Source organism: Lonchura striata, chromosome 11 (genome assembly GCF_046129695.1).
Source record: "Lonchura striata isolate bLonStr1 chromosome 11, bLonStr1.mat, whole genome shotgun sequence".
NCBI lineage: Eukaryota > Metazoa > Chordata > Aves > Passeriformes > Estrildidae > Lonchura > Lonchura striata.
Window position 1 is genome coordinate 11937074 of NC_134613.1, and position 25645 is coordinate 11962718.

Sequence of the window (25645 nt, forward strand, 5' to 3'; positions counted from 1 at the left end):
TCCTTGCACACTCTCTCTCTCCTGTACCAGATATATTCTACTAGAAGTCTAACGACCCATGACAGCAGCAAACAGAACTGTTCCTGCAGGTGGATTTCGACTGCCTTATCCTCTCTAATGATCAAAAATGAGAGACCCAACGCATTGGCATACAAAAAGTTTTCAGTGCTTTAGGAGGAGGAGAGCATCCAAATTGAGGGCAGTGAAAGTGGTGAAGGGTCTGGAGGTGAAGCCATGTGAGGAGCAGCTGAGGCCACTGGGTCTGCTCAGCCTGGAGGAGACTGAGAGCAGACCTCACTGCAGGTACAGCTTCCTCCTGACGGGAAGAGGAGGGGCAGGCACTGATCTCTGATCCCTGGTGACAGTGACAGGACACAAGGGAATGAATGGCCTGAAGTTGTGTCGGGGGGGTGGTTTAGGTTTAGCATTAGGGAAAGGCTCTTCCTCCAGAGCTAGCTGGGCACCAGAACAGCTCTCCAGGACAGTGGTCACTGCACCAGCCTAACAAAGTTCCAGGATTGTTTGGACTCCCAGGCACAGGGTGTAACTCTTGGGAATGGTCCCATGCAGGGCCAGGAGTTGGACTTGACGATCCTTGTGGATCTCTTTCACCTCAACATATTCTATGCTTCTGTGTTGAAAATTGGATTTTTCAAAATGTGAATTAATAAAAACAAATGGGAGTTAGAGATATCATCTTAAGAAAACATACAGAATTTTGATAAACATTGTATTGAGATACAATGCTGAAAGCATGAAAATAATGGAGTGAAACTGGAAGTGCAGAAGGACTAGGAAAATAGGGAAAAATAAAACTGATTGATACAAGAGAATTAAAAAGTAGGGAACACTTTGAACTTCACTTGCTCTAGGTGTCTAAGACTTTCTAATACCACAGGGGAAGCTTCACACTTGAAACCTAAACTTTGTGCTTGTATCATCAGAAAAGATACTTGGAATATACTGAAAACTTTTTAACATAAACTTCTTCCAGAAATTTTGGTATACACGATGCAGAGTAGAATACATTCACATAAGGTACCACTTTCCTTATGATTAAATTCTTGGTCATAAAATAATTTTTTACCTTTCCAATAGAAGGTCATAATAAAACATGGCATTAATGGAATCCGTAACAGTTACTACGATAATTTCAAAACATTTATAAACATAAAAGTACTTACCATAGCCTTAAAAATCCAGAAAAGATAGGAAAGAAATTATAGAGAATATTAATTTGTCAGATTCATTTCACAAGAAAATAAATTATATTTATTTTAGTCAGCATCAAATGAGTCTAGCACTCATTTTAACAATATTATTTCTGTTTTTCTGAAAGAGTCATAAATAAGCATAAGAAAGGATAATTTACATTTGTTTTGATGTCTTAATGTATTCTGAGCTATAACTTTGTGTAAGCACTTACAACAATTAAGGACAAAGCAGAGTTCCATTTAACAAGCATTAAAGGGTCATAGAAGGACAATAGACTATACTCGTTTAATAGAACTAATAGTGGAGTGGCTGCTGTCAAAAAGATGATTTAAATGAATGCAGGCTCTACTATGTTGTGCAGTGTAAGTTTTCATCAATTTCAGAAGGAATTCCACTCCAAAGTGGTTGCTGTGCTTTCTCTTTTTGACTGATCAGACAGTGTAGTGGATCACCACAGAGTAACTGAACACAGAAACTGAAAAAACATTGAGCAATAATAGACAAAGGCTGATCTTCTACCTACAGCAATAGTAATAATTTACTTAGCCTAACACACAACCACTTCTTTATACTGAGAAATTGATTTGGGGGCTCACCATCAGAGACTAAATATGCATTGAATTATGAATTTTATACTACAGGAAAAGAAAAAGAGAAATGTGAATATCACTTGAAATTCTTTGGGACAGAGAGATTCTTAACCTTGTTTAAAACTGGAAGTCAGAATAAATCTCAAAGGAACTGCCATTTTTTTCCACTGAAATTTCTTTTCTTAAATTATTCTTGTTTACAATGACGGTTAAAAAACCTTGTACCTAAAGCATGCATAAATCTTTAAGATATTAATAGTGAAAAGGGCTGCTTTTTAAAAGGAACTTCCTCTCTCTTTCAGTATCAACATATATCAAGTGAAACAGTATCTTAAACACTCAATAGCATCTTTGTGAAAATGAATAGCTTTTTATTGCATGAAATGCACGTTACTTGATTACACCTGCAATAGCTAAATATCCAATGAGACATTCAGACTTATCTAGTACATTATAGCAACTGCCTCATTGACTTTTACTGCCCTCAATCCATTCTCTCAAGACTCCTTTTTTCCATAAAACAATTGTTGCAAACTGTCATTCAGATGCACATTAGTAATTACAAGAAAGACCTGCACAACTGGCAAATGAATCAACAGTTTCAGAAGTTACTCACCACATCTCGAACAATGGGAAAAGATTTCTTTCTTCGCAGGTCTGGCATGCTGTCAATTCCATACAGTCCACGACTGTAAGATAAAAAGGCAAAGAAGAAAATAAGAACATGGGGTTTACAAGACTACATCCTTAAGAAGTGCCTATAGTATTGCTATTTGCAATTAAAAATCAAAATCAGCAGTTATCAGCCAAAGGCATGCGCTCCAATTGAAAAACCAGTCTGAGTGCTCTTGGTGCTTTTTCCTCTAATATTCACCCAAAGAAGAGTAGCTAAAAGGTTGCTTAATACCTCCTAAAACCTTTTACCATTGATTTAGAAATTATAAGAAAAGCTTTCCATCGTAAGTTCTTGTGTATCTGGTAGTTGAGATGCAGCCTAACATTACATATTAAACATCAATGATGTCAATGAATATTGTTGGATTAAATTTGATACAAAGTTTAAAATATCTAGCTAAATACATAATCACATCTCAAATAACTCCACACAACCGTGGGAAACAGAACTTGTCACATTTTAAAATAAATCCATGGTGACCATCATTATTTTTTCTTGCCTGGTTTGAGCTTTTGCATTGAGCACACAATTAAACTCCAGTTAGATCTTGCATATAACTTGGAAACAACAACAAAGAGCAACTTGGAGTCATTTCAAAGAATAAAAGGCTTACACACCGACAATTTAAAAGAATACATATTGATCTGGATAACAAATTGGCCTCATTCTCTCCGACTCTTCCAAACAATTAACACAGGTATTTTCCTGAACTTTTTACACAGAGGGTTTTGGAAAGATCTCTATAAACCTTGTCAGTTCTAATTCAGAGATACTTGGAAATTCTCAGAGAAGTTGGGATATCAGATTTTTCATGACCAAACATTTTCCTCTGCATGGTCCTTTGTTTAGTACTGCCTCAAATACCCTTTTCAGTTCTTGTATTTCTCTCTCTGTGTATAATAAAATCTACATTCACTACAAAGACTTTATCATCTGAAAGCCCTAAGTTTATTTCCACCTGTTACAATTATTATGTGAAAAGATTTAACTACAATTAGTGAAGAATTTTTCAGTTCCTTCTGATGCACTCACACTATTCTCTAAGAAAGGGAAAAGAATTCATAGTCTGTTTATGCAATTCCTTTATATTTTCACACAGCCATTTCTCTGTGCCGTGTTGTGATACTAGCATTTTTTTCAACAACATAAAGATCAAAGTAGACCCAAATTGCAGCTTCCAGACATACTTACAAACCCAGCAAAAGTGTGATAGAAATAAAATAACATTTCTGAGATTGTGAAAAGTAAATGTACAGAGATCAAGAAATAAAATCAGGGAATTTTGCTACTCAGAAGCAGTTCCATCAGCAGTAAATAAAAACTTATTGTGTATAAGGTATTCTTATGCTCACATAAAGGCAATATCTGTAAAAGGATTTCCATCTGTTATTCTGCTCTGTAACATAAACATGTGACTAAAATAGAGGTACTTACTAAACTCCTTTTAGTCATCATTAAGAAATAACATAGCAAGGAAAAAAATTTCATGTTAATGTTGGTTATGCATTCTCTACTCCTCTCCCTACTTCCAATTATAACCCAACAATAAGGTGACATAGAAGATGATGAAGTGGAATAATAATAATTTGATAAAAGTTACCATTAAAGTCAAGGAAAAAAAACCTGTCATATTGGCTATTTTTTGGTGCTTCTGGAAATATTCTGTCCAACAGTAACCTATCTGAATTTGTCAGAGAATTCAAGAAAAATAAGTTTGTTTTACCATAGAGAAGATCCACTGAAGGAAAGGAGTAATCATCTGCATGCAGCACCATCTGTCTATCGTTAGCAAATTTCAGAATGGATTAGACCATGTGGTAAAATTATCAGTCTCTGACTCCTCATTAGGAAGCAGTAAATTAATACAAGAGCAAGTCTCTGGAAACGGTACTACCCAGGATCCATATACATGATGAGAACTCCAGCAGACCTACTTTCACTTTTTAGAAATATGGAAATAAGGAGCTCTAAAGTGCCTCATCTTCAAAAAAGGGAAGAAAAATAAAACAAAGATGTTATTACGTGATACTGGTATGGAAAAACCAGGAAAGGTGGTACTTCTGCCTTTTAACAGAGAAGTTGCATGAGAAGCCCCAGAAATGCTGGTTTTGGTCTTTGCCTTTACTTTCTTGTCTTGGGCTGTTTTCTCACTTCATGCAAGCAAGTGAAGATCATTGCAGAGAATAGAGAGTTGCAGTCCCTGTCATGGACTTGGGGGTGCTGGTGCATGAGGTGGGGCCACAGCATTGTGCTATGACAGAGGGGGAAGAGCAAGGCAGTAGAGAGTCAGCTGGGGTATTTTTGCATGGATAAAGCATGGTAACAATGGTTGTGAGGGAAGCAATCTCCTCCCTCATTTCAAATAGCAACACCTTTTGGAGAAAGTAAGAGGGAGAAGGAGTCATAGATAATTGCAGCCAGTTGTGCTGGTAGTAAAAAGACTGAGGGATCCTAGAAATTAGCATTAGTTTTTGCAGGAACTAGTAGAGTGGGAAGTGTGATTAAAACAGAGGCACAAATGTATTTGAAATTACAGCATTCTTTGCTTGACTGAGAAGTTAAATGAAAATTACAAAATTGTTTTTAAGGAGGCCTAGTGAAACAGGGGCTTGAATAAAGATACTGTGGACAGGAAAGCAAGGCAAAGACAGGTCTAAACTTGTCAGCAAAAGAAGTAAGGTTTCATCTAAAAACATGAGCTATTATTGAGCTACTGTAAGCCATTTGAGGTAGTCCTATGCAGTGGTTACAGGATGTCTACACAAGGGTCTGACACAGCTTATTCTCAGAGCATTCAATATTTGAATTAATTCACCTGTGAATGGAAGAGAGGGCATAAAAAGAGCAGCTTCAGTCTGTATAGCCCTTGTCAGTTCTCCTTACACCTATGAGATTGCTTTTTGTGTGAAACCCTCAAAAAATTAGTAATTCCACATTACCTTTTAAAGGTCTACATCTATTAAGAAACTGTAATTAAGCAACTGGTTAGGAATAGTACATACAGCAAAACAGTACGGTCACATGCAGCTTCCTACAGGCACAGATACAATACTTGAGTGTCAGAACCTGCATTCAGAGTCTGCTTACAAAATTCTGTGCTAAACTATGCAATAATCAGGCGTTAAAGTGTTTCTCCTCTGTTTTGCATTTGGTGACTAATCCTGCACCATGTCACACGCGTCCTCACACTCTTACAGCAACTCTGAAGGTTCTAGGAGTTGCAAAGGGCAGGAGTACAATACTTGGAGGTATGACAAGCTATATGGAAACTACCTACACCACTAAAGAGCTGTAGATCACTTATAAATTTGTTTAGCAATAAGCACAGATGTTACCCTAAGTATACCTTCCATAAAAGCATGCTCATAAGATTAAGCAAATTAATGCCATAACTACTTTTTAGTGACACCCACCTCCTCTCAAAATAGGAATCTAACCTGGAAAAACTTCATAGTGTCAACTGAATAGCATTTCAGATATAAAAGATGAAGATGAATGATTAATTTAATCTCATCATCTTGTCTTTGTAATAAATTTTAATTATAGTAAAAAAAATACTTACAGAATGCACCAGCAAGAGGATAATACCCCTTTTAATTAGATAACTAATATAACTGATACATTTTACCAAAGGCTTTTATTTCTTTACCTTTCTAGATTGAATATAAAAAGTATTCAAAATAGGAAGGAATCCCTTGAACTGGATGCAAGATAACATCATTTGGAGACAACAAAAAGTGTACAAGTTCCCTTGACTTTTTAATTTCAAGTACTAGAGTGATATTATATTGCCAGAATTGCATTACTATACATTTACCAGTTGAAGACAAAATTGTGCTACAACTTCAAAGGATGTTTATTTTATATGCAAAGAGGTAAAATCTCTTATCTAACTGACCCCAGCAAGAGAATTATTGTATTAATTTCTCAAAAAAATAAGGAATTTTGAAAAAATTAAAAGGGGAAAACATACACAATGAAACTATCTTCCTTTTAAAATAATGTAATTTGTTAAAACAGAAAGCTTAGGAAAAAATACTATAATGCTGAAAGAATTAGTTGCAGATACAAAGAAAAAATTTCTCAATTATATTTTTACTTACCCAGCAAATGCTTGGACTGCATAAAGCTTGGAAGCATCCAAGGAACTTGCACTTACCAACCGAGCCTTTAATAGAGATCAAAAAAAAGTACATTTACTTGGTTGCTTTTAGTAAGTTTTGGACAGAATTTAACTGCATCAAACATGTAAGACATATGAAAATGTTTAGCAGGGTCAGCTCCAGGCCAAAGCTAGACTAACTGTTCCTTTGGGAAACATTTTGATAGCTTTCAGCATTTAGTGACACACAGTGGAAGAACCCATGGGAAGGTAAGGTATTGCTTCCCAAATACTGTTGCCCTTTAAATCCTATAATGAATGCAGGGTAGGTGGCAATTAGAGGCAAAAATCAGTTATCATGTTTGACAGTAGCAGACCCCTGTGTTGGCAATTATGGTAAGCACAACAGCGAGGGTTACCCTGTATATAAATGCAATACAATCAAAGGAGAACAAAAGAGTGGAAAGCTGGGAAAAAAAACATGCAGATTTCACAACTAAAATGACGGAACAAAACAGGTCAAATAAGTCACAAACAAACATCAACAAAATACATGATCCCTATAGCAAATAGGTGACGTTAAACCTTTTCATCCACAGAACCGCTATCTGAAAGAGAATTGGGAAGAAGGGGAATATAGGTTAGAAAAACCAATGTCTGAAAACAATCTTATGCTATAAAATTTGCCAGTGTTTTAATCTGTAAATGTAGACCAGAATTCAAATAACACCTGTGCTTAGCTGTATAATTGTGGCGAGATCACTGTCACTGCATTTTAAATAAACAAAAATATGTTCTTGGTAGATCCAAAGCCCTGCCACTTACAGAAGGACTGTATGGAAAGCACATGTTTCACATACTATACCCCATCTCCATGGAATTTTAAATTTTATTGCTTTCTTTAAAATGTATTTTCAATAATAATGAATTTGTATTTAATATAATTGCAGTGTTCAAATAAATAACGCTCTATTTTCAAGAAAAAGGAAAGTCTTTCTAAGGATATTACCATCACAATCCCCATCCCAAGACCTGAACTGTAACTAGTCTATCACAGCTACTCATAAAATGACAGAAATTACTCCCCAAATGTCAACAGAATAACAACTGCGAAAGTTATTTCATACATATGTATCTCATTCTAAATTGCTTAATGCAAGAGCACAACATGAAAATTTACAATCAGACAGAAAATATTTGCTGACAGAAAAAGCTACCTTTATTCTACTGCCTTGTCACATTTGCACTTTATAGTACAGTGCATATGTGAAACAGCACTGTTTTAATTGTCACCTTACTGATCTTCCCACTTCCCCAAAGGGAGCGCTCAAGGACCCTTTAAACATTTTGGATAATCTCAGGTTATGTACATCACAAATTAAGAATTTACACCTTAAACATGTGCCACATTTAATTTTTAAGCCAGTTTATATACAGGAAAAACAAACACATAAATCCAAAATATACTGGCAACTGTAAAGCTATATAGCATACAGTAGTGACAATCAGGGAACTAAAAGGCTTTACTCTGCCACTAATTTTACAGGCAGCTTACATGATCAAAGCATTTATGAGAAGAGCTTACTCTTTAAATATTCTATTTTTAAAAAATTATTTGTGAAATGTATTAGACTCAACACCAGATAGTATTGGCTACTCTTTCAAGCATATAAAGAATATTCAGACAACCATAAGATCTAACTTTCCCATTCCAAAATGATTACAACACTTCACAAGCAAGGTGAGAGTAGAACCAGGAGGAAGTAGGTGACTGAAAGCTGGGCTGCCCATGGAAACCGGATGGGGTGTGCTTTTCAGAGGCCTAAAGAAAAGATGAGTTAAACCTAGAGGGCTGGAGGAGCATGTGGACATTAATGAGAGGAAAAGCATGACACTATGTAGCAACAAGATAAGAGAGACAGAGATTCCATTCTCAAACTTGTAGAAGAGTCTAAAAGGCAAAGAAAAATCTGGGGACTGAGGGAAGTTTTAAGCAAGACACTACTTGCAATTTAAGAAGCTTCACCACAATATTTTCATGCAACCTGCACCTTCTTTTAGAATATCTCATCATAGCAAAATTGGTAATACTGACATATAAGGTGCAGAACAAATCTCAGTATTATTTATGTGGAATGAAATTCTTAAACAGTTTGCAGATACTTTGCTATCAGATTCCTAAAGAATCACATGAATTCTTCACTTAATTCACTTTTCTATAACTGTACATTAAAAATTGTTGAGACCTGTCTTCTACATAAAATGTATTTTTTCAGAGCATGAGAGATACATAGGCATATAAAATTTCCTTTACCTCTCTTGGTTTCAGCCAACTGCATCTAATTTCACTACATTTCCTTTACTGGAACCTAATTTTATCTAAATATAGTGAGGAGAGTGACAATCAAAATTAAGAAGGAGGAAAGGTATGTTTTTTGTTTAACTTGCTTTTCTTTGCAGTTGCTACATATAAAGAAAAATATACTCATCTAATAGTCTCTTTTCTCAATAGAAATTACATAAAGCAGACAACTGACGCAAATTTCCCAAAAAAGAGATCTTAAGAACATCTCTTCTTTGTAACAAATGAGTGCATCTTCAGAGACAAAATCAGTTTGAAAACTTCATTGTTTACTGCTTCTTCTGAACTCACCATGAGTGAAATAATCCGAACCGTGGAAGTATTCTCTATGTGCATGAGAGCACCAAATCAGAAGTGTACAGAGTCACCAAGCAATTCCCTTTAGTAGTCGTTAGGCTACCAGAATAGACAGCAGCATTCCTTGATGCAGATAAGAAATGAACTGTGATTATGTAAGAGACCACTAAATGTATTTTCAAATCAGGGATTCAAGGCTAGACATCTCAGATTATACTGCTGAATGACAATGACTTACTTAAAAGAGAGCATTTTCATATAACTTACTTCTGTCACCCACACATTCAAAATACTAGCCTAAAAAAGTAATGAGTGCACCTAGGAGAAGTGGAAACACTGGCTCTTATAGCTAACTCTTCTTAGTTTAATTAGTTGTTTCCCCTTACATTTTAATTGAAAATTCATTACATTATGAAATACCAATAATAGCCTTCAGATTGTGCCTTTATACCACAGACCATTTTAGATAAGAGGAAGGTATTTTTTACTAGGATTATAGGAAAAAGTCTTCTGCTCCTTAATTTTTGCAATTTCAGCTCAGTGCAGTCCACACTGATATTTACAAATCTGTGTAGCAGAATGAAGAGCAGGATGGTCATCTATCTGCATACTACTAAAAATTATTTTTACTAATGTCAAATATTGAAGGCAAAAGGAAAATGCTCACAAGCCCTTTTTATTTTTTAAAGCAGTCAATTACATTTAGTTAGATAACTAAACAGGAAATTAGATAAAATTTGTCTTTAAGTTTCCTTTAATAAGTTCCAGGTATCAAAAAGCTATCTAATTCTCAGCATAGCCACTAATCTTGGCTTCTGTTGAAAGTAGTTTACACATGAAGATGGCTGGGGAATGAAGTAAGAGGGGCTCATGATTTTTTCAATACCCTCAAATAAGCCCCCTGGTTATTTTCTAGCTACCTATCAATTTAAATGTAGGCTAAGTAAAATATCCAAGAAATGTTTTTTAATGCTGCATAATTGCTATTCAAACTTGGAATGAAAATTAACAGATCTTAGAAAAGTTTAACTTTACATTTTAATCAACTGTTTTCAGTTTTCAGTCATGGTCCAATTTATTCATTCTCTTAACAATGCTGTCACCTGTAACTTCTCACACAAAACAGAAAGTAATCATACAAGACAACCAGTTTCTATACCCAAATTTCTGAGGAAAAAAAAAACAAATCTATAAAGGATGCTGAAAAGGCAGGGTTTTCCAGCATGAAAGGTGTATTAGCAATGAAGATATGGAAGTCAGGACAGACCTTTGCTTTTGTAGCTTATGACACTATCAGAAATACTGACTCCATCAGTCAGCAGAGGTATTTCTATCAAAGAGGTTCAGGAGATTTTTGCCCCCAGTCATAACCCTCCTTTAAAAGTCTTGCGTCATTATTTCACTTCTGCACTTTTCTGAGCAGCAGAACCATGTCCCAGTACACTCCGCTTTCTCTAAGGGCTGCAAAAATTCAGTTCTCTACTCCGTGCCACAGCACAAGAAATGTAACAAGGTTCTAAAAATCTAAACTGTTAGGAAACCCTAGGATCAAGATTAATCAAAACATTGGTTTTCCACTCTTATAAGCATGCATTATTGCACAACACCAAATAGAATTAAAGTTCATTATTCTCTCAAAGTATCCTTTCAATATTTAATTCTGAAAAATGGCTGCAAGAATGTCAAACTGACTGATAATTACGTTGTTCCTGGAAGCAAAGCCTTCAGACAAAATACTTGCTGGAATTAGATAACAATACAGCTGTTCCATGAAAATAACATGTGTAAAGCACCCACAGTCAGAAGTAGTTTCAAGTCTGAGGGACAATTTTAATTAGCAACTGTTGCCAAGAAAGGGAAATAACAGATGAAAACCAGGTTTGAATAGAAGCAGGACATTAAAGAAGCAGATTGGCCAAAACAATGACACAAATTAAGCCATGCTAAAATAATAAATGCTGCACCCAGAAGCTATTATTGCCACTAGAGAACAGAACAATACACTGTGTAAGCCCAGAGGATGTTATATTGCTGAAGCTTATTCTATGGAGATTGTGTATAATGCTTGAAAGATAATATTAAAGCTAGCACATCATAAGAGATGAGTGATGCTTGTCTGACAAAGAGAAGGTCAAACTTGAATAAAGCTTGGTTGACAGGAGAAATAGAAGAATTGCTGCTAGCACTTTACTAGCAGTGATGTAGAAAAATTACTAGTGGATACGTGGAGAGTCAAAACAGGAGGTCATTTTGGTAAAGATGAAAACTGCATTTGTGTCTCTATTAATAAAGTGATTTGAAAATCTGAAACAAAAGGACATGCTTTAAAAACATCTCTGGTGTTTAGAAATTGAGTCCCATTAGACTTCTAATGGCTTTGTTTTCTATTGTTTTTCAACAGCTAGTAGACACATCTACCAAATTCTAGAATTTACCTCTAAGACAGTAAGTTATAGACTGTCAAGAGAACTGTTTGATTACAGAATGTGGTGAGCTCAAAAATATAACATTCTCTTGAAGACTGGGCTCTCTTGACAACCTCTGGCTTGTTAAGAGTGATGGTAAGAAGTAAAAGCCAGCATGAATTTTAAGCACTCTTCTCACCCCAGAAAGCATGAAAATGATAAGGCATACATTATCAAAAAAGGATGAAAACGTATTTTACCTCCCTCAATAAAGGTGATAACAGTACATGCAACCAAGTCATTAATTATTTGCTGTGAAAACAAATAGATAATTGATTATTGCAAATCTTTCTGCATCACAAAGCTAACAATGCCACAAATCACTATATCATGGTCTGAGTTGAATCACTATATCATGGTCTGAACTGCAAGCTGAAGTCCAATCAGATTACTTCCAAGGAAATTCAAGAAAATAGCCCCCTGGTTGGAGAACAAATGTGATAGTAGTTCCTCTGGACTCTAACAAACAAAAAACATGTTCCTTGGTTCTTGCATTGAACACAGGGATTGCACTGAGACACGTAATCTGGTTTATCCTGACAGCACAGACAGAAATGACAGCAGGGCAGGGATGTTCAGTGGCAGCCTGGGACAGAGGAGTGAGCTGCTGTCCACCTTGGCCCGCAGAGAACACGAGGGCAATAGCAAAGAGATGAGTGCCATGAGAGCAGATCAGAAGGTCAAAGCAGTTGGTGACAAAGACAAGTGCTCACAGCAAAAATGTTTTAGGGCATTTACTTTATACCAGTTCTATTTTTGGCCCTGATGACTGAAAGCCCATTAGCTGCTGAGCACATCAAATGTGATCTTGAAGAGCAACATCTGGCTTGGCTGCATCAGTAAAACACACAGATCCCACTCAGCCATTCCAGTGATCAAACCAAATGTGGTGAATAGGGAAGACAAAGATTTGCTTCAAAAGCATACCTGTTATAAAATAAAATGCTAATGATGGCACATTCAAGAGTCATATAAATATACTACTCTTAAAGAGCAGGAGCAACATGTATAGCAAGGATCAGAATGTAGTGTCTGAGCAACAGTCACATATTCATAGCTGCTGTTGGCATGAAGTTGTTTCTTCTTCTGTGGAGTTTCCACTTTTGAGATAAGTTTTAGGAACTATTTAAAACAGTCTCAAACACTTTAAACATTATAAACACTGAGAACCCCCAAACTAGAAGGCTAAAAAATTTAGATAAGCTTAGCTAATTTCAAGACACACAGCAGTGAAAGAAGAAATGAGTCAATGTATAATCACATACAAAATCAATACATGACACCAAGCTAGTAACACTTACTGAGGTAAGACAAAGATATCAGATTTTCTTCTATTGATAAGAAACTAGCTTAACAGATACAAGAGAAGAACAATATTTGAAATAATATGATTAGCAATAAACTCCTAAAATGGTTACTTACTGTTATCTTTTATGTTATAGGCAAACTCAAAATAAAATTACAATTTGTTTTAGCTCTGCTTGAAAAAAAAATTGAAATAACTATGCCTAAACACCAGAGACATAGATGTTAAGAACTATAGACTGGTACACTGGAATTCAAAGGATGACTTTTGGTACTATTGAACTTTTTTTTGCTTGATAGGACATGCATATATTCTTCTGAAATCCTCAATCCCTTTTTATAGTTAACAGAAGAAGGCGTGTCTCCTTGTCCTTTACTTTCACAGTTTTTTAGAAAAAGAAAATTTCACCCAGCATGCCTTTAAAAGTTCCTAAGAAAAAATTCCCTACTTTATGATTGCAGTACCCTCCTTGCCTTATGGATTCAGAGGAGCATCAGCTCCATCCTGTTTGTGCTAAATGAAACCTGAAGAGCTACAGGATAAGATGAAAAAGTGCTTTAGTTTATAGTCATCCGTTTTACAAATATTCCTCTCTCCTGGTTCATTTTTACATTCAATAATACTACATCCATCACATCTGTCTGTCCTTATTCCATCTTGGTATATATGCATCTGAAGGACAAGCATTCCTTTGGTGATGCTGCAGCTGCACTGGTGATACCCAGAGCTATCCATAGTTTATGGGTCTGTGACAGCATTGACAAATCACTTGCTGCTGCTCCAATAATATATTCCAGAGAAGCTACTCGAGTGTCAGTCAGCAGACTGCTCTTTGCCACTACTAATTTAGCAGAAAAAGATTACAGTATTTTCTGTGCTATGTTTTTCTAGTTAACTTGTATCCTTGATCTTTAGCAGACCATATTCTTTATCATAACATCCAAGATATTTTTAAACGGCTCTGTCATCAACATAATCATAAGTCTTGATTTTCAGATTTATTAAAACTTTTTATTTTGCAAGCCATCTTAAGAATACTCTCAGGTCCTCAAGGAGACAATCTTCATTGTTAGCAAAGTTCTGATAGCATCAACAATAATTTTGCATCAGCAATAACTGGAGAGGTCTCAGGTATTTCCTTTTATTTAGAGTTCCTGAGAGACAACTGTCTAGATATTCCACTGATCACCTGGAAAATGTGCACGAAGAAAGAAACCTGGTACCTGTCCCATGGGAGGAGTCAGAATTTCCCTTTGACAGCAAAACAAAAAATATCTTACACACTCTGTTGTAATATTCTACTTCACTAATACACAAGAGGAATACTGGAGCCTATTTATAAATTCACATTTTTCCAAGTCATTACATTTTTTAAATGCATGTCTAGATATTTTTCCAGCCTGATGCTTTAACAAGATTCATTTTATCCCAAAGCTGCATTCAAAAATATTGCAGTGTTATTTCCACATCTAAAACACAATGATCTGAAGAAAATGCTTAAATATTTTTGAAATAAAAAGAAATTTTTTTACTCTTGATGCTACAATATTGTGTTCATTTTCCCAGCAAAACCAGTATAAAATCCCATTGGAGCTGACATTCATGGTCACCCTTTTCTCTTAGCTCTAGCAGCTTTAAATCTGTTTAAGCTGAAAAAGAGCAGACAAACTGCATGAATATTCATCAATCTACATTAAAGTCAGTTAAAATATTGTTTTTATAAGTAGAGTAGCAGAGAGTTTCTTTGTTTACAGAGTAAACTAGCAGTTTTAACAAATCACTTTTCTGAAAATCAGAAGCCATGCTCTAAACAGAATAGGTTTGTGGAGGTCTGCTTTGTTGGGTTTTTTTTGTCTGTATTTATTAAACAGCCAAAATATGGATTTCTGCCAATCTTACTGATTTGGATGTTTGGAATAGTTTGTTGTGTGTGTGTTTTTTTTTTTTTGTTTTTTGTTTTTTTTTCCTTTGTTGTTTGGTTGGGTTTTTGGTTTTGTTTGGGGTTTTACCTGATTGGTTTATTTGTTTTTTATGCTTAAAGGATATGTGTAATTATTCTAGGAAAAGTGATCTGGTAACAGAATTTTTTGAATCTGAGACTTACACAAATGTTGTTGTGACATGCATTTCCCTGATGTAATGAACAGTGATTTAGCAGGAGTTACTATGTTAAACTGTTGCTCTTCAATCTATTTGGTTACTATCCTATTTACAAAGAGACCCAGTATTATAACCCAAGATCTTCTGATAAGAACAAATGCTATAACTACAGAATTAAAACACAATAAGCCAGAAGATCACTATGATGTTTCCTGGAAGATATAATAAGCAGTTTTTTAAATCATTCTTTAATGCACTTAACAAGTGGGGAAAAAGTACAGACTGAATGTGTAGCAAGCAACTGATACAGAGCATCCTTTCATAAAGCCCCAACTTTAGAGTAGCTGGTGAATGTAATTACTTGTTTTTTCTTCACAGACAAAAAGATGGATGCATTATCTTCATGACTAACTAATTACATTTCCTGCCATAATTTTTCAAAAGCAACATTTCTACAAATCTACTAATCTCAAGCTGGACAGACTGCCATTTTCTGTTTTAAGTCTCTAATATCTCCCTTTTTCATCAAAGGACAATAGAGAAATAGGAAGGGAAGGGTATAAAGACTTACGCCTCACTCCAGCAAAACCATTCACTCTCCTGTGCATGAAACAAGCATGCAAAGATGAATCAAATCAATATACCTTGGTTCATCAGCACCATCCTGATTGAATGCATGGAGTGTTTAATAATTCTTTAGAACACTGTTTTACCTCCTGTAATATTAGTGGAGGATTTTAAGAGTGCACACATGCACATGTGAAAAAGGAATTGTGGCTAACCAGTTTGGGTGCAGGAATATTCATCAGATTCTACCTACATCATCTGAAAATATATTTTATATCCTCCCATCCTGTACAACTACAGCTTCTTATTGTACCACTTCCCCATTTCCCCCAAAAAAGAGTTAAAGACATCCATCATTTTGTTTACCTGATGAAATGAGAGACACAAACATGGTGTTGAGAAAGAAAATAAAGACAGTTGGAAAAACTGGATTATTAAATTGCTGCGGTTCACTGTCATTCCCAATACAGCACCAAAATAGATTCCTTAACTTACAGTAATCTTGTTTCCTCAGCACCACACATCTATTAAAATGTATAGCAAGAGTAACCATTTCTTCCCTAGGCTGCTTGCACAATACACCTGTTCCATTGTGACCATCTTCTGATGTAAACAGAGAAGTTACACAGACGAAAACACTCTAGAATCTGCCTTTTTACATTATTTACACATGAAGAGAAGCACAATAGATTAATCACCTTCTGTTGAAAAGTACTCTGTCCCCAAACCTATGTCTTTATAGATGATACATTAGGTGAATATATATTCATTTTCCTTAAACATTGCAGATGAACTATATCAGCCACTACACAATCAGTCCTTATATTAATGAAGTAATTTATCACTCTTATGAAAAAAACCCAAACAAACCATAAATAAACGAGATGTGGGAAATCAAACAAAACCTTTTATCACTAAACACTGTGGCTCCAATGTTTTCAAACAGAACAAGAAACCTTGGCGCTAGGTACTGCTGCTACTTTTATTAACTATGAGTGTTTCTGTCTCAACTATTCTTTCCCAGTGATGCAAAGACTAATTGTGTTAATTCGGCCACTTTCTTTTCCTCCCATCAGACTGTGCCTGAGATCAGAAGGTGCAAAATGCCATTGGGCTGAGTGCAGGAAAGGCTTCTCAAAGAGATCACATAAAAAACTGCTTCATTTATTACTCTGAACAAGGTGAGGCCAAACTTCCAGGTAACTTAAGAGTGTGGCCACAACTCAGCTTCAAGCCTGGTTGGGGGATTCTGCAGAATCTGGGTTTACGTTAACACACCCCTCAATGGTATAAAGTATGTCTATACAGTATCAACTGAAAGCAGCATTAGTTCAAGATAGTTTAGATTTAATTTTTGGTTATTTTATAAAAAGCATATTTAATTTTTAACAACAAAATACTTGAAGAAACAAGATGTAATGAGAACAGAATGCTCTTAGCTTTCAAAGAATTCCCAAAGCATGAAAAACTGTAACTTTCATTGTAACAAAAGCAGACTGATTAAAAAGGGCAAAAGGTGACTTACCAACAATCTCTTTTATACTATCTTATGAACAAGACTGATTGGCATTAGCTGCTAGTACTGGTCAATGAAAGAACAGGCATCTCAGTTTGGCATAATACAAGCAAATATATATGTTATATCTTTATTAATTGCTTCAGTATTTTAAACACTAAACTAAATTTCTGCCATCTGTCTAGGACATCCTTCTCTTTGCCAGTCTGCACCAGCAGTCTGAAAAGGAACTTTAGTTTTACAGAAATCCACCCCCCCCCCAAACCCAAACACAACTCATCATATTTTAATCAGTCAATGTAGTTACCCCAAACAATTAAGCAATAAAATGGGATATATTTCTCTTTGTACAAACAGTAGTCCTTTCTTAAAGTCTATTTCCCAATACAGTTAAAGTAGACTGTGTGCAGAGGAACTCTTTCATATAAAAAAACCAATTTAACTTCTAATAAGCTTTTTATTTCTCCATTACAGTCACCATCAAAGAGTAAGGAATGTTCATGAGCAGAGTAAGGTTTTTTTTATCCAATTTCCATCTGAGTGGCTATAAAATGACTGATTAATTTACTAAACAATACCAGATCAATTTATTTTCATCTGGCCCATAGCACTGATCATTTCAAGTCCAAATCTAAGACACATTCACGTAACAAAACCAGTACAACACTATTAACTATTAACAACAGCTATTAGCTATGAGTAACTGTGCACCTATGCAAGTGCATTAAAAACAAACATGATGAAGGTAAGAGATAGGGAAAAAAGTCCAGGTACAGCAAGCCAGGGTTAGATTAATTTCTAAAGCCTTTAGTCTTTGAGAAAATACAGCTAAGTCAATTCCTACTAACAGTTTTCATAAAAAAGGCTAGAAAGCTGTCCAAATAAGAAAATAAGTACTTGTTTCAGAAAAATCATAGTTTTAATAGGCAGAATTTGAATTTGCATTGAAATAAGCTTATTTTCCTGGCAGCTTTTCTTAACATGGAACCAAATGACCACAGCACCAGGACAGTGAGGTAATATATTACTGGTTCCTTTGGTTTCAGATGTTAAACAAAATAAAGAGTGTATTCATACTCATCTCCAAGTTCTGTTCTTCAGTCAGACACCACAAACCGAAATACAAATCCTTCCTATACAATAAAAACAATTCTCTCCCCTGTGAAAGAGGCAAATCCAATTCCTGTTCCCTGTCCTCTTGAGTTCCCACTGCATCTGTGTATAGAATTAGATGACTCCACACATCTTAACATCATAAACAGTCTAGAGGTTACTCTGTGTCTGAAAATTCAGACCAAAGGCATTTTAAAATCGGAATGATTTTTAAAATCTGACATGTCAAATGATGACCAAGATCTTCAACAAGTGGAGCAAGAAGCTACTGCTCACAAACTACCACTCATAGAAAGAGTCTGTTATTGAAAGCAACTGAGAAGAGTGCATGCAACTCTGGAATCTTTTCCAGAGGCATAGTTTCATCAGGACAGAAAATCATGCTTATGCTAAGGCACCTGTAAAAGGTAAGATAGGGATGGAATGAAAGAAGCCACTAGGGAAAAAGAAAGCTAGAAAACAAGTGAGGACTAGAACAATGAATAAAAGCATTAGTCATTCTCAATTACAGTGTAAAAAGAAACAAACAACAGGGTAGCATTTTTTTTTTTTTCAAGCCATCAATCCCTCCATTAATATGCATGCATCCATGCAATGTCTCTATACCCTTACAGAACTTTAAATCTGAGGATTACTCAGGTACTGCTCATGTCTCCTCTCATTCATATAACCTAGTCATTCCAGTATGCCTCCAAAAACATTTTCCAATAAATAATACATAAGCAATCAGCCTGGAGTGTATTTTTTCCTCCAGCTAGTGACAAAGAACAGGGCTATCTTATGAGGTTCTTGTACACTAACAAATTATTTATGTACCAAAGATTTATTTGCCTTACCTTATGCATTACTAGAATGAAAATAATATCATTCCAAACCCTTCTTTTGTATTAAAGTGAAGAACTAAAACTACTATATTATATGGTTCTATCTCTGCTTGGACAGATTGTTGTCTAACAACTCCTGCTTACATGGAGGAAAGAAACAATTCATTGAAGAATAGCTTAGGTTTTGGTTATATAATGAAGATTAATTCAAATAAATTGTTCTCTTTCTAGTACTTTTCCATCTGAAGTAAGAACTCTGGAGCTGACTGTGAATTAGTTACAGGGGTAAGAGAGTAATAAAGCCCCAAAAATGTTCATAGAAGTAATGTAAACCCTAGAACAGATATTAGTCACTTAAAAAAAAAAGTGATTATTGCTCCTGTAAATATTAAAATGAAAACTGAATACCTTATACAACTATTTGCTTAAATGACAAACTAAGTATTCTCTGGACATGCCTAATTACACACATAAAGAAGAGAAGGCAGGTTGTCAAAAATGAGAAGTTACAAAATATGTTTTGGGACTTCTGAAGAACTCCTTTAAGAACTGATTTAAAAAAATCTTTTTTTCTAGACTGTGCCATTCAAATAATAAACAGAAAATGAAGGTGTTTTGTCTTAGCAACCAAACTGACATTAAGAAGACACCCCTCTTCAAAGGCTGCATACAAAGTATTCAAAAATGCATTTCCATATCACAGAACAGCTGAAGCTGGAAGGGAACTATGGAGGCCTTGTCTAAGAACTGTGCTCAAATCAGGCCACCCAGAGCAGACTGACCAGGACCGTGTCCAGATGGATTCTGACTATCTCCAAGGACAGACATCCCACCTGTGGATTTCATTATCTGTGAATAGACTGACTATAATATCCATTATCCAGCTCACTGAGAGTAAGCTAAAAGTGAGATAAAGAAAGATTTTCCTCCAACAATACTACCTGTCACTCAACAAAAAGAGTTTTCAGGTAATGTATTCTTTGAATAGACTACTTCAGTTAGAAAAGGTATTTTGTAAGTTTTAAATTCTCAAGAACTGTTATGTGTTCTGTGGACAGACATAAAGTAAGAATATCATATTCATCCATTAGATATAAAAACCATGAAAGACAATAGGTATTGCTAATAGGCACTGCTAATAGGTATTGCTAGGTGTGATACAGGACCGGAAGACCCATTCGTAAAAACCAGTTGATGACTGCTGCAGCAGAATTCCTGACTGAAAAATGTATCCTCTTCCTTGATGGCATGGAAAACAGTAGGAAGAGGAAACAGAGCTGCTGTGCAAGAGTGAATATATATTGTTCTCAGAATGAGCTGAGAAGTAGTGTGTTGTAGCAGTTCATTTTTAAACTCCCCTTAACCTCCTCATGTATTACCTTTCTCCTTTATTTCCCTCCTCTTTTATAATATTCTATTAATTTATTTTTTTGAAAAGTAAGTGGAGGTCCTAGTATGACATCTACTAACCATGCAGACACTTGGTCCCATAGAATACAAATAGAATACAACCCAGTATCACATTTTCATTAACTGGTCTTGGTATCAAATGGATTCTCTGTAAATAAAAGAAAAGTTTCAGTTATTCAGAAGAAAAAATGTCAGTAGATTAGAAGACAAAAACAAGTGTAAAAGAGACTAAAGGATTCCTATAAAATAATTCCTATAAAGGATTGCATGGGATCTATCAAAGTTAGTTCTCTTTTTCTAGCAACTGTTCCCACTATTCCCAAACACACAGACTTTAAATACAAGAATCAATTTGGGTTTCAAAATTTGGGGTCTTCCTTGTGTGCTTTCTTTAATATATTCCTGAGACCATTATATTCCTATTATACAACGACTAGGTAAAATGGATGTTGTTCCCTTCTACTATGCCTCACAAAATCAGGAAGAAGTAATGAAAGTCCTGTTGATAGCTGTTCATTCATATACACATCACCTAGTGTCTAACAGAGTACTGTAGAAAAACTGCTGCAAAATACAAGCATACAATTGAGTATCATTAGTTAAAGGTAAAATAGACTTTAAAATAAACTCTACTACTATCAAAATTTAAATGCATATGTAACTGACTTTCAAGTTGACTATATATTTATTGTAAAAGTAGTTGTTCATGTACAAAAGAAACACTGTAGTAACTCAAGCTCATTACTACTAAATCTACAATCTACTACAATCTTTGGCTAAAGGCACAGTTTTTCATCTTTTTGTATCAGGTGATTATTTTCCAAGGCCGATAAAGGAAAGATTCAGTCAAGGTGACAATTACCATCTGGCTAGCTACAGTCATTATGATGCTCCCAATTAAATGCACATGCAATATTATAATGGATGTTATTAGAATTACAATTAATGTTTACATTGAGTATCACCATATTTGTGTATCACTAATATATTACTTTGTCTATTACTAGTAATTACATTGTATATTATTAAAGTTATATATACAACTGTCTGCTTTGAAGTCTGATAATACAAAAGAGAAAAAATAATGAAAAAATCAGTGCCAAACCCTCCTGTGAATTTAGTTCCTTCCTAAAGGAACTTCTTCATACATGGATGCTACCATTTACACTCTTGTCTTTCTTCCACACTCTTTTCATCCCATTCTGGGGACTGACTACTCTGAGAGCTTGTTGGGAGTACAAATAAGGACAGAATCAAAGTAAGAACAGACATAGAATCACTTTAGACTTCTACTCTTATAAATACATAAGATGTTATGGGTTGCATAGGGGGTAGAGAACACTGCCCATCAGGATGAATACAGAACCAACAATGCCTTGAAAACTATTGAAGAAAGCAAAGTGTAGTATCGGAACGCCTCTATTACTCCTTTAAATACATTTCTAAAACTATGAGGAAACTAAGAACAGTATACTATTCAGTTCTTTTCAAGACTTAAATCTCGTGAAATTTAATTTTCAAGTTACTGAAATTCAAAGAAATATAGTTTCTTACATGCATGTCTCACAAAACATATTCAGAAAACTATTTAAAAAGAATTTGAAAAAATTTAATATTTTTATTTCTGTGGAACTATTTCACCCTCTTAACAAAACCAGATACAAGGAGTTTTTTTCTGCTGAATTCAATGGGAGCAAGAAGAGGTACTATACAAAACGCAATGTCCAATTCTAATGAGAACAACGTTTTACTTAGAAGATAGTATTAAAACACTATTACCTCCAGCAAGGATCTTCTCCTCCAAATCATTCATTTGTTTCTTGTACGCTTTCAAAGCAGCTTCTTTAAATGATGGTCGTACTCTTTTTTTCTTTGGAATTTCAGTAACTTCAGTAATCATCTCTGGGACATTCTGATTTTCATCCTCCTTTATTTCTACTTCAGGAGCCAAGTCACTTTCAACTTCCAATATCTCTTCACTGATCACACTGTCAAACTGTGTGTCATATTGTTCCTCTGGTAGCATGGCATATGGAGTTTCATACAAAGACTGGTCCAGTTCATACTCTTGGATCTGCTCACTAGTTTCACTACTATTAGTTCTGTTTTCAAGTTTAGCAAGGACTTGTTCCATTACTTCTACATAGTCCGTTTCATTCTCACCAGATGGTTCAATTAATTCTTCCTCATACTCAGCTTTGTAGCAATAGGGCTCAGCATAAACATCAGAATCAAGTGTTGTACTTGATTCATTTGCAGTAGACTGAGATAATGTTCTAAACCTTCCCATAAAAGATGATCCACTGTCTTCATACCCACTTAAACTTTGTGTACTTTTATTCCAGACTACTTCTAAAGCTGACTTAGCACGCTGAAGTGTAGATCCAAATTTAGGAAAGCTGAAAGTCTTATCAGAAAGATCTATGCTTAATCGGCTGTGCCATGATTTAAGGGCAGTTTCCTCCGAGTCGTCACTTGGTAGTTCACTTTGACTTCGGTACATCATAGGCAATTTGTTTTGATTCTGATAAGAGGAGATAGAATTTGTTTCCTGATAATCATCATATTGACCAGTCCACTGACTTTGTGTTTCACTGTCAAGGCCCGGACAAGATGGAGAAGTACCATCTAGTGTAAAATCATAGCTTTCAGTATCATACTGGAGGTCAGAACTTTGGCCCTTTCCAAAATCTGTTTGTTGGTCTGAAGGGCTGCTCATATCATACACAAAAACTTCCTGCGTGGATGAGTCTAGGCCCAAATCTGCCCCTTGTTCCAACTGATTCCAGTTTTTCCATGGGGAAAGATCATCCTGTAAAGAAAGCTGACTATCATCATAATGGTTTATATCTCCAGACACACGGATTATTCCATTGCTTACTCCACTATCAACAGTTTCTATGTTCCCTGTTTCATTTTGCTCTGGATACTGCTGCATGTCTTGGGCAAAAGTCTGTTCCTGGGAACTGCCATACCAGTTTAGAGAATCATCTTGCCTTCGCTGCCAAAGTTCTCGATCAGAGGAAGACAACAATGAACTGCCATTTGTTCTGCTAAAATACTGGTTTTCTGAAAAATCCTCAGAGTAAGACTGACACAATTTTGAGAAATCTGATTCTGAACGGCTAAGCTTTGGTGTTGCAAAGTCATTCTGTAAATGCCATAAAGGAGTCACATCTGAATAATAGGCCTTTGATTGTTTTTCCATAGTGTCAAATTCTGGTGACTGATTGTCATAACTTCTGTGTGAAAAGGTGCTATTGTCAGCAGTTCTGTCAAGGTCTTTAGTGTTTGGGGACTCAGTAGTCCCCTTTGTAGTGCTTGTTTTTATCTGAAATGCTGATTTAGATATTTTTGCATAACTGTTCTTATTTATATCTGACTCCAAGTCTTTATCACTGTCAGGTGACTCCCAGTCATGCATTTTAGATTTTGTCTCCACTGTTAAAAATTTCATATCCATGCTTTCATATGTCTGAGAGGAAGGAAGCCCTCTTTCTTTTTTATCTTTTATTTCATGGGAAAATATATCTGTAGAAATTCCAATGCCAGTTCCCTTAAGTTTATAAGACTTTTTTAAAATCAAATCTCTCTGTTGTGATGACTCAAAGTAAACAAGAATGGGTCTTGGCTTTGCATTTGGACAGTCTCTTTGCTGCCCAAGCCTTTGGGCAAACTCAATTTTAATAGTGCTTTGTGCCTCTGAGAATCCCATTTTTTCCATTAATATTTTGTAAACTATGCTTTCAGCTTTTTCCAGCCGCTCTTCAGGCACATTTAGAAACCTAAGACTTGCTTTGTTTCCTGGGTGGCCTATCTGCTTAATGTAGTCATGTATGTCCCGAGTTTCTCTTCTGGACTGTACAAATCCAGTTCGCAATTGTTCAATTTCATTTTGCACAACTTCTACACTACTAGAAATTTCATCAATTGATTGTTTCAGAGCATTAACATGCCCTCTTAATTCAGAGAGTTCTGTTTCAATTTGACTAATTCCCTGAAGCTCTTTAAAGATCATTTCCATAACATCATGGGTTTGGCTAATACAACCTGTTGAACTAAAGCCAGGTTCAAGAGTATTTGATTTCTGGTGACGGCCAGTTCTGTCCAGAGATTTACTTCTTAATCCCCATGTTTTCCTCCATGAACTTAGCTCTGAGTCTGACGAGACACATTCTTGGCTCTTCTTCCATTTCCTTAGTTTTCGTAAGGCTCCCAGCTTCAGTGTGTGTAAAGTGCGCTCTCCATCCGAACTTCCATCAGAGGCTGCCAGGCTGCTCAAGCTCTTCCTGTTGCGTCGCACAGGCATTGTGTGGGATAAGTATTCGTTTTTCTTGCTATTCGTTTTTACTTCACTTAATGACTCAGAACATGAGCTATCATTTGAAGACAGGTCTTGAACTATATCTTCATTATTAGTGTTTGCTACAAAAATATGCCTTTGCAGTCCATTGGCAATAGCAACTCTGTAACTGAATGTTGGAGAAAGTGAAAATTCTCTATTGCTTTCCTCTTCTTCAGTTGATAAGTTGCGAGCAGATGGGCACTTGGCAATCTTTTTAACGGTGCTTTTTAAAGTATTGGAAAATTTTGGATTTTTTGTTTGTCCAATCTGACTTAAGTCTTGTTCCTTTTTGTTCTGACAACTCTCTTTCCTTTTTGTACTATTTCCCGATTTCTTTGTAAACATTCCTTTGCAAATCTTATATATATAAGATGAGATCAGGCTCTTGAAGAGCGCAGAAACCATGGAGTGCAATTTATTTTAAGCTGTTTCCATAAAACACAATTTTTGATCCAGAGAAGTATTTGTATCTCCAAAAGGATCATTGGCAAATGTTTCAATGGAGACAATAGCCATAAAAACTACTGATGCTCTGGAATAATGTGACAGAAAAACTAAAACAAAAAAATCACACATTGGCTTGTTCGAAACAAAATCCTGAAGAGGCTTTGTATGTCTTGCAAAATCTCACTGTGTTGGACATGGCTTCTTGAAGTGTCTAAAAAGGAGGGAACGACATTACAATGTCTGTCAAGCAAACGTATCATTCAATAATACTGATGATGTTTTAACTAGGTTACAATGAAAACACAGATGA

At 35.5% G+C, this 25645-nt stretch overlaps 1 protein-coding gene across 1 annotated transcript in view; it reads right to left on the minus strand.

The window, feature by feature from the left end:
* UNC13C (unc-13 homolog C) overlaps nucleotides 1-25308 on the minus strand; it is a 127448-nt gene extending 102140 nt beyond the window's left edge. The window contains exons 1-5 of the mRNA XM_021537425.3: nucleotides 22323-25308; nucleotides 7169-7191; nucleotides 6585-6649; nucleotides 2422-2494; nucleotides 1185-1190 (exon numbers count right to left, since the gene is read on the minus strand). Coding sequence (XP_021393100.2) covers nucleotides 1185-1190; nucleotides 2422-2494; nucleotides 6585-6649; nucleotides 7169-7191; nucleotides 22323-25293 — 3138 coding nt within the window. The 5' untranslated portion in view covers nucleotides 25294-25308. The remainder of the gene's footprint in view (nucleotides 1-1184; nucleotides 1191-2421; nucleotides 2495-6584; nucleotides 6650-7168; nucleotides 7192-22322) is intronic.
* Nucleotides 25309-25645: the final 337 nt, after the last annotated feature.